The sequence below is a fragment of the Astatotilapia calliptera genome, chromosome 15 (genome assembly GCF_964374335.1).
Source record: "Astatotilapia calliptera chromosome 15, fAstCal68.1, whole genome shotgun sequence".
Taxonomy (NCBI): Eukaryota; Metazoa; Chordata; class Actinopteri; order Cichliformes; family Cichlidae; genus Astatotilapia; species Astatotilapia calliptera.
In genome coordinates, this window is record NC_137436.1 from 11,164,597 (window position 1) to 11,175,304 (window position 10,708).

The following is a 10,708-nucleotide window of genomic DNA, read 5'->3' on the forward strand; positions in this document are numbered from 1 at the left end:
TCTTTAGCACCACCCCACACCTCTAATGGCCTGCTGCCTCTCTTACATTCTTAAGGCCAGTTAGGCTGCAGGCCTGTCACTTGTGGCACCTGCTACATGTGATCAGCTGTTCTGTGGGGTCAGACAGAGCTAACTTTCCCCCACAACTTGACAGCCCGTTCCTGACCAAAAAACGCCCACCAAGCCTTCACCAGAATTCAAAAACAATGTGCCCATCTATTTACAACTATCTTTCTCTGAATGATACCAAGGTTTTTTTTGTATTTTTTAAAATCATCCACCCATCAGCACAATGCTGGACACTTGCCTCCGCAGTTTGTTTCAATGGACGGAAATTGGGAATGCAAAACAGACCAGTAGTGAAAGGACATGTGGCTCCATCAGCTTCCATACAAACAATGGAGAATCTCCCAGTGTTTAGCTTCTGCTTCCTCCTGACACACAGCGCTAACAAAGAGGCGCTATTATGACTGACTATGTCTGCTGATGCTGAAAGCAGCAGCCTCTGGATGAGATCAGCATGAGAACACATCTTCATAACTTGGCACCGAGCGGCCGGTACATCAATATTGAAAAATTTTCTTGCTGAAAAGGCGCCATACGCTTCAACACGAAATATCCAGTATGGTTGAGAAATTTAAGAAATTATGTTAAAAGAACTGGATTAGAAAATAGAGCAACTGGACACAATGGGGGAAATTTAGGTAAATACTGTATTTGCTTACTGCAATTATTTTTCTTGTGCAAAAAGGAAAAAGAACAGGTAAACAAAATCTTCAAATGTCCTCAAATACTGTAGTTGTACATCAATGCACCCCCCCCCCCCCCCCACACACACACACACACACCTCCCCCCGTTTTGGTATTACAGCTGTATGGATGTAAGCATGTCAGCTGCCTGTATCCTGTCCACATGTGCTGCGCCCCTTACTGGAAGCAAAACAAAGCAGCAATTAAACACGTACAAGTCAGATCATCAGAAATGATAATCTGTATTATTCCATCAACGTCTCACAATCTTTCAACCAAAACAATGAACATTAACTCCATAACTGCTGTGCATTCAACAACCAGAAAACTGGCGGCAGCATCTTCGCCGCTTGCTTTGTTCCCCGATGAGAAATCGAGAAATGTGCAACCGACGGCACAAGTGTTTGTTTACATCATAAGAAATAATATTCTCTCTCTCAGACAAGAGGTCTCCGCGGCCTTGATAAGGATCACGGGTATTTATTACACCCAGCAGAGCCCTTACAGTGAATTGTTTGATAATGGGTTGTCTCCCACGAAAACATTCAGCACACACTAGAGAGGATTTATGAATCTCGGTGCCTATATCGCCTATGGTTTTGCTTGCAAAGTACCCACGGGCCATGGTTCATGAAAATCCGAGGACGGTTTAAATGTGGATGGAGATCTTGGTTATGCTACACAATGACCATCCCTTGAGATTGACATTGTGTGTCCTGTAATTGCCCTATGTCTGCATCGCTGGTCTCAGTCTCCACTGGGGATGACATCTCATCTCAAGGGCAGGGCGAGGAGAGATATCTACAGACCAATCACAGCTCAGTCAGTCAAACTCTATCAGCTGGTCACAGCTCCATGTCCCACACTCCTCTCACTCCTAATGTGGAGGAGGGAAAAAAAAAAAGAAAAGAAAAAAGAAAAAAAAGAACTGTGCTGGAGCCAACTCGAAACTGCAGGGCTACACATATGCACATAGACACGCGCACACACAGAAAGAGTGAGGGAAGCAGAAAGACCTTGACCTGCCCATTCCCCTCAAAAGCTTCAATGCCAGAGCTCCGGCTCTAAATAAATACAGCCTTCAAATGGAAAGATAGTTTAACCCTCTGGAATCGACACTTTGTTTCAGGCCGAGTCTGACAGTTAATCCCTCACAAATCCCAAATCTCTGTGGGATTCGCAGTTAGCCAAAATGGTTAAACGGACAAAATGAGCTTACAAAGCATGCAAAATACAAAACTGTTGTCAATTTCAAAAAGCCAATTTGGGAGCGAGCAAATACTGAATACCGAGCATGATACCAAAGTTTAGATCCTACAAAATAAACGGTAGATGCATGTGTTAAGCCAGAAATAGTCATCAACATTTTCACAACTCTGTAGCTTCAGGATTATTTTCAGTCTGACTGGAACTAGATAATAAAAAACGTTATTGGGAACACACCCTCAAATAAATTTGCAAGCCATGACCAGGATTTTTAGAAATACAGAGGCCCTTAGAAGCATGAAGACTTACTACAAATCCACACATTTTCAGAGCAAACTCATTGCACTTGTTTCTGCCTTAATTCTTCAGGCTCACTCAACATCTCAAAATACTTAATCAACAGGCTCAAAAGTGGCTAAATCAAGTGTGGAAGTCCCTGGCGACCACAAAGATAAATAATTCAGTTGTAATAGTTCAGCAGCGAGCATCTGATTTGCCTGTTCTGCTGACAAGTTAACAAGCCTGATGTTACGACGGAACAGACCTCTAAAGATGCCCGTGCAGTGTCAGGTCAGTTCTTAGCTGTTCAGAGCCTTAGACAGAAAAAGAATACAGATCACATGACCTGCTCCTTTTCAGTGGCTCCTCTCAAAAAGCCCTGCTCTATGAAAACAGCAGTAATTCAGCGGAGGCCTCTCAGCTGGTAAGGCATATGATTCAAACACTTCTGAAGAAAGGTCACTATCAGTGCTGTGAAAACAAGAGGCCCTCTCAGTCTGGCTCCTCACCGGACAGCAATAGCCTACCCAGCTGGGCTCTCTTCATTTACTGCACCTGCAATCGACAGCCCGCTGCCAATTCATCAAGGCAAAGAGCTAGGCCTGAGCCCCATGGGTCTGGCTGATCCACCCACACTGAATGTCGAAGCAAGTCGGGGGACAGGTGAGGTCAGAGTGGATTAATAATCAGGGTGTAAATTCCTCCCCACAAGGAATCGCAGACAGGGTGAAAGCTCCTCAGGCTCTACTCTCTTCTTATCGATCCGCAGCAACTTCACTCCCATCATTCACAATGACAGCAAGTACTCACACTTCTGCAAAGTGCAATGGTCCTGAAAATGTTTAGGCATCACACTGACATTTGCCTGTGACTCAGCTCTTTAGATGACGTTGAACACGTCACTGAAATATGATAAACACCTTTTAGCTGACAGAGGGCAATCTTTCAACCGAATGATAGATGATGTGAACATGTGACAGACCTTCCTTGCCACAAGCATCTCAGGCACACTACAAAACAACCCTTTCGGAAAGGATTTATTACATGTTTAGTTTAAAAAGCTTTACTCTTTCGGCTTTGGCTGATTTCTTTGACTCTTGTTGTGAACAGTTTCTTAAATCTGCTGTAATTTTTCACCTGATAATGGCAGTGAAGCAAAATTCAATAAGACTTATTTAGGCGCAAAAACGGAAAAGCTTACATTTTAGTGGTCATCATACTAAATTGCTTGTTAAGTGGGTTAATTTAAAGTATGTGTTTGCATAATTGCCTGTATATCTTGTGCTTTCATTAACTGATTTGATGAGGTCACAGAGTTCACCGGGGTTCCTCTTACCTTATTAGAGTAGGGCGGCTTGGCGAGGTTGATGCCATCTCTGATGAGTTTATCCCTGATCATGATCTTCAGCTTGAGCTTGGGGTAAATCATCAGCTCCCTCCTGTTGCCCAGGGTCAGGTTCCTCTGCGCCCCAATGTACCCGCCGTTTCGCCCAACCCGGTCACTGATGGGCTCGGTCCAAGACTTGGATCCCCGCAGTTTAGACTCGCACTCCACCAGGTGCCCACTATAAATTTCGGCCGCGGGTGGCATGGGTTCAAGGGTGAAATACAGTCCACTGGCTGTCTCTTTGGCTTCCTCCTTCAGCCTCCGCACAGCATCGTGAATCCTCTGCCTGTGATGAGGGATATAGACGCCGATGGCATCCAGGTCGGGGTCTCCTATTTGTTTGCAAACCTCGAGGTCGTCATATCCATTATCCACAAAGGACTCGACATACTGGGAAAGCTGGAGGGTCTTCAGCCACTCGTAGACGATGACAGGTCCGTTGCTTGTCATTTTGCCTGTTGCCAAATCGGCTACAACTCAAGAGCAAGAAGACGCTAAAGTGATCGTTGCTTTCCCATTCCGCGTTTCAAACGCATTGTAAGGTGGTCAAATATAACGCGTGTTTCCTTTGAGCGTGAGAGGCGCAAATAACTGGATCAAAATAATTGTGCACGAGCCATTCCAAAGGTCTGGTTACCATAACCAAGTCTGATGTGGATGAAATCCTGAAAAAAACGACTGAATAAAACACTTTTTCTGACACGGTCTGAATGACAAACACCTGTCAGTATTTAGACTACAAATGAAGAACCCTTGGGGATTACTTGAGGGCAGCTTTCAAGCCACGTTACTTGATCATCGATTTTACCAGCCCACGGTGACTTACTATGTGCAGCCACTTAACCAATAATTACGTTTCCATTAAACAAATATATTTAAAAAAGAAACTGTCATTGAAGCAGTAGCGTGGCCAGATTTCATTCCTTACGCGGGGCAGCCTTTAACAGCTCTTGCTCCTTCCCCTTAAGTCCTTTTCTGTCGCCAAAACGGCAGCAAGCGAAATCCAAATAATACCAAAAGATCTTCAAAATGACAGAAAGTCCGCAGGCGACGCCTGACAATCACAGGGCTCCGCGTCCAACCGCTCCGTCTACGCGCAGACCACTTCTTCTTCTTCCAGGCGGCACATCACCACACTGGAACTGGAGCCAAGAGCCAACATGCTGCTCTGCTGCTGCTTCTGCTCCTCTCACGTCCACGCCCCCCGAAATTTCTCTGTACCCATTTAAAAATAGTGAGCCTTCTTTTTAAACCCCCCCAACAGCAACTTGTCGCGCAGCTCCGAGCAGTCAGCGGGTCATCAGGTTCCCATCGAGTTGTCCGAAGTTGCTCCAAAACGAAAAGAGAGTCTGTTAAACCTGGCGCACAGTCCGAATGGATTATCTTGCTGCTGGTTTGTTTGACATTATTACTCCCCTACGATTTGATTTCGTCCACCTCTCTCTCTCCCTCTCTCTCTCATACACACACTCTCACTCATTCAGCATTTCCACGCTTTGGTTTCTCAACACGCACGGGCTCCCTCTACGTGGTAACTATGGAACTGAAGATTTCAGCAGCAGGATCCGACTTAATAACCAGAAAAGAGAGAAATAAAGAGAGAGGGAGAGGCTTGTTTGTCCATGATGAAATGAGCAGACATCTCCTGACTGTCCAACACTGCACTTGAGTCCCTATCAAACTGCTAAACCACTCGATCATTTAGTATGAGACAACAAGTCAAACTGTCAGGGAAACACGGAGAGGCAGACAACTAAGAGAAATAACACGGCTTGAGTAGGACCTGTCTGGACTGTCCAAACGGATGCCAGGCTGCCCAGTGCTGATGCATGCTTTATGAAATGTGAGCTGACAGCTTGTTAGGGGTCATTTTGATACAATCACTATATCTGCTCTAAGCTGGAAGTGATTTGCCTCAGCCTATTATGACATATGGCAGTGCGAGAGAACAAGTACACGAGTCAGGGAGGAGTGAGAAAAGCATTGTTTTTGGGGAAGCTGCATCACAAATCTGCCAAATGCATGTCAGAATGTCAGAGATGTAAGCAAGGGGAGATGTTTCCAGTCCAATCAGACTTGAGTGGGTTAGCATCTCGTCTGATTTACATGTCTGTTGCTGTCAGTGTAATTACTTCAGAATGCTCTATTGTCCCCCTATACTTTGCAAATAAATAAATAAACCATATAAAAAGGGGTTTAGCTGCTGTGAGCAATAAAACCCCAAATGAGAACAGCATGATATGATAAATTGGAGTTTATATTTAGCCTGCACACAGCATAGTGACATTATCATGTATGGTGAATGTTCAATATACAAATACTACTAAATCAAGTTGCACACTACAGGGCTACAATGGCCATCTGAGGTTTCCAGAAAAGCAAGAAAGTCAGACACCAGTGTTAAAATGCTCGACTTCACCACAAAGACAAGCACCACTGGTAAAAGTAAATAAGATAAAGCTAAATTGGACTCATAACAATGCACACTCATGATCATATAGAAATAATAAACACAATAAAAAGAAACTGTTAAAATACCAGAGGGTAGACAAGAAAATCGCCTCTAATGTCTCAGTTTAAAGAGACTGTCTGCAGGCTTTGGAGAACTCATGACTGCCACAAGCTTGATAAATACTGGTATTACCCTTTCAGTCACTATAAACACAAACCTATTGCAGTGTTTTTTTTTCCAAGTGCTCACAATGTTTTGAGCAAAGATGCGTCTCCTGCTCCAGTACGATCGCTTACTGGAGCAGAGGATTACGAGAGAAGAGTGACAGATGGAACAGGGAGACTGGTGCGCTCTACGGTGAATGAACTCAGAGTGCGTATTGGCAGTGCCAGGATTGCTGTGTTTCCACTCTGCTGCCCTGCGCGATGGTAAGTGACCAGAGGGGCTTCGACACAGGCAAGGGAGGGCGCCTTTGCACGAGCGTTCTGTAAGCTGCATGGAAAAACACAGGAATAACGATGACGTTCACGTACACGCACTCAGGAATGTGGTGGTCATTCGTAAGAGGATGCTATTTAATGACTGGGACTTGGTGTTATTTTCTCAAGATTATTCTATAGATTATGGTTTGCCAGACTGCAACATAAAAAATGATCCATTCTTACTGGTTCAACTAATAAGTAGAAATGATAAGATAAGATAAGATAAAACTTTATTAATCCCTCGGGTGGGTTCCTCTGGGAAATTCGGAAATTCTGATCTACTACAGAGTGTTGTAGAACTCATTTAGAGATTTTATAAACTGCTTGAAGACTTTCTTTAATTGTGTTAAGTGCATCGTCATATGTGATACAGTATTGTATTACATAATGTGTAGTAGATACATAAAAAGGCAGTGCGTGTCCGTTTTAGGCAACAGAAGCACTCTTCTTACTGAGTGTAGCAGTACTGCCCTGGAGCCAGAGAGCAGCTGCCACATCAATAACACCTCAGTGTCTTAATAAAATCTGAAATATAGAAGCATTACCACTGGCAAATGTGACTCTGTGGCAATGAGAGCGCACGTTAACATCGCTCCTGGTGAATATGTATATGAGGCCAGTTTGACTGCGTTGAGTGAAAGCGTGTGACTGCAGCAAGTGGAGGGACGAAGAGTTCCAGCAGGTAGATGAGAGGAGATAGTCACAGTCAGACAGACAATAGCAGCTCTGGAGACAGCCAAGCTTTCTCTATGCTAATAGTGGTGGGCTCCTGTTTCACTCTGACAGGGAAGACGTGGGTATTAGAAAGTAGGGATTTCTGCTGGATGAAATTTTAGGGTCTCTTTGGGCCTCAGACATCTACGTTGCACCTTTGAAGACCTCAATTTTAAAATCCTTTGAAGCAGAGAATGGCTTCTGTCCACCTAAATGCAAAAGCACCATGAAGGTCATGGATGGTGGGTTCTAGATCGAGGCTTTCTGTGTTGGTGTGGCTATCTGTCAGTCCCTGATAGATATGTAGAGTGCTTTGGTATTGACACAGCCGAGATGGAAAAACAAATTCATAAATATGAGTTCATGCTTCGAATTGAATGCGGTCCTGCAGTAGATTTAGGTAAGCATGTCAGCTATCTCTGACCCGTGTTGCTGCACAGATTTTCCTTTTCGAAGTTATTCACTTCAGCTTTTAGAGCTCGGCTTTACCATCCATTTTCACAAGTTTAAATCAGTGCTAAATGAAAAATCTGTAATTAAAATTAAAACGCAAAACACCCAGAAATGTCTTTGCGAGTCGGTTGACGACGATTCTTTAGGGGACACGTCAGATCTGGCTTTCTAATTACCAACATAAATGTAATATTTGGTACCATTATTTATATATATATATATATATATATATATATATATATATATATATATATATATACACACACACACACACACACACACACACACACATATTAGAACTGTGGATGGTTTTAAGAGAGAATGTGTATAAATTGTGTTCAATGTTTGCTCTCCTGGGACACAATTAAGGGCTAATCGTGAAATTTTTGTTTCAGGTTTTAAAAATGAAAGCACTCTCCAGGGAGGCTGGTGGTCCTGGGCATCTAGTGGATTCCTTTTCAGCCTTCTGGCATTTTAAATGGAGAGAGAAGGAAGGAGCTTGATCTGCCTTTATACGCTTTTAATTACAAATGGCTGGCTGGGCTGCGGCCTCCAGAGACTAGAGGGTGAAGCAGACATGTCAGGACCAGCTGCCACTCGGCTGGCAGCTCAATATCAACCTGAACATCCCCAGGCCCACCGGGAGTGGGGGTGGGGGTAGGGGGTGGTCAGGATCAGTTCAATGCAACGGTTGAATATCTAAACACATCAGCTACAGGCACCTGCCAATCACCAGACCAGATCTGTCAGTATAAGGAACAGGTCAGTTGTCTATGTTAGCAATCCCAGTGGAGCAATAACAGTGACGGCATAACTCAGACCGCCACTCTGGGCTGCTGCTGGAGGGAGCGTCTTAACTTCTCCTGGGGTCTGGTTCAATAAGAGCTGCGGGTGGTGATGGACGGCTCTCCGATCAGACAGTGGTGGTGATTGCAGGCTGAGTGCAGACTTCTTTTTAGATCAGCTCCTACACTCCTGAAGCCTTTTTCACTCCATATTAACATTAGATGGAGCAATGGGAGGGTGGTGTGCTGGTGCAGTGGTTAGTACAGCGAGAAGGTCCTGGGTTCGGATCCAGTTTAGGGCTTTTCTGTGTGGAATTTCCATGTTCTCCCTATGTCTGTGTGGGTTCCCTCCAGGTACTCTGGCTTCCTTCCACAGACCCATGCAAACACACAGGTCTGGTTAACTGTCAATTCTAAATTGGCTGTAGGTGTGAATGTGAGAGTGAACAGTCGTCTCTCTCTCTGTGTTGGCCCTGTGACAGACTGGCAACCTACCCAGGGTGTGCCCTGTCTCTCGCCCTATGACAGCTGGGATAGGCTCCAGCCCCTCCCCCCTGACCCCGAATTGGATAAGCAAGAGAAGGTGGACGGAGCAATGTGGATGGATCGCTGCAGAACAGCGATACAGCTCTTTGTCCCCACCGATTGCAAAGAAGTGAAAACATTGCCATCCTGTTTTATCTGCTTAAAACATGATTGTAAACAGGCAATATAGCTTAATAGCTGAAAATCTTTAGCAAGACACAAAGCAGGAGGCACATAAAAGAGATAAAGTTTGCACAGTGGAAGTGCAAAGCCCACTGCAATAAAAGCATTGCTAATTAAAATCACTCGTGTTGCAAGCAGCAGCTCAAATGAATTGTATTTATTGTGCCAAGTATTAAAAAAAACTTACACAGTGAGCTAATGAGCAGAAAACATTTAGACATACATGGAGACAAACCCTTTTCATAACAGGTAATAAAATAATTTAATGTAAATGGTTCAGGCTGCCTTCAAACTTTACCTGATGTGCAAAGCGTCTTTGTGTTAAACTCTATTCAACACAGCAAAACAAACAATGAAAAAAAAGGCAAGAGTGTCTTTTCTGCCAAAGCAAGTAACCTAAGAAATGAAGTTGCTTTGTAGTCTTAAGCCGCTATCACGGAGACCCAGGATTTTCCAGGAGAGCATTATCAGGCAATATGAGTTCTTTTATTGCCTGTGGCGATACTTTAATAAGACCCAGCAAACCTGTGACCTGCGTTTGCAGCAGGAGAGGCGGTTGTAGAGGAGATTTAGCGACTCAAAGGGCATAGACATACCCACAGGAACCCCCACTTAATTCCCAGTCAGCTGGCCTGATATGCCACCACAGTGAACCAGAGTGCTTATAATTAGTATGGACAGCAATGCAGAGACCAAGCACAGGAGCGTAAGTGGATTATGTATATATGCAAACGTTTTTGGCCAATGCCGATTTGAGACATGCAGCTGCGAGTGAAAATAAAATTGTGACATATTTTTCTTTGGCATTGGGTGACTTGTAATGTAACCCTGGAACACTGGCACACACACAGTTAAAAACATTTGTTTATTAGCTGACAGCTAATTAAAAATATAGACGTTAGAGTGAAAAGACAAAACAAATCTTGCAAACACACATACCCAAAGTCAGGAACCGTGAGTCTCCTTTACATACCTGTTGATTGAATGCTTGAGATAAAGAAATATACATAATTTGGTCAGTCAGTCTACCTACTGACTACCCAAGAATAGTCCTTCTCCTTTCCACAGTTGACATTAATTAAAGATACAAGGATAATCTGGAGAGGTGAGAGTCCAACTAAAGGATCTCTGGCAGATATTGACTGAAGGCACTTCCAGCTAGGCACATCACCTTGTGATTTAAAGCTCACCTCAGAGCACAATGGCACCCAGAGGTATAAAGCTTAACCACCAAACCAGGTGGCTACATGAGCGATTACTGCTGACCTGAACATTCAGAAGGTCCCTTTGAGACTAGTTCATTGGTGAGCATTGCACCCGACTTGTGATCAAATCCCGAGAGACCAAGACAGACAAGGCTTTAGACAGATGGAGAAACGTATCGCATCTATGACAAGACTGCGATGACATCGGCATTGCAGTCGCTTGTGTGCATCTGAGTGTGTGTTTGAGTGCGTGTGAGTTGCTCTGTGCCCTAAAGGGAAGGTTTCCA

The 10,708-nt window shown here is 44.1% G+C and overlaps 1 protein-coding gene across 6 annotated transcripts in view; it reads right to left on the reverse strand.

Moving 5' to 3' along the window:
- sash1a (SAM and SH3 domain containing 1a) overlaps positions 1 to 5,161 on the reverse strand; it is a 162,557-nt gene extending 157,396 nt beyond the window's left edge. For all 6 annotated transcript variants that reach the window (XR_003269839.2, XM_080290163.1, XM_026143337.2 and 3 more), the window contains exon 1: positions 3,572 to 5,161. Coding sequence is in view for 5 of the 6 variants with exons in the window: in XM_080290163.1 (XP_080146289.1) it covers positions 3,572 to 4,072 (501 nt within the window). In the remaining variant the exon portion in view is untranslated. The remainder of the gene's footprint in view (positions 1 to 3,571) is intronic.
- Between the last annotated feature and the right edge of the window lie 5,547 nt (positions 5,162 to 10,708).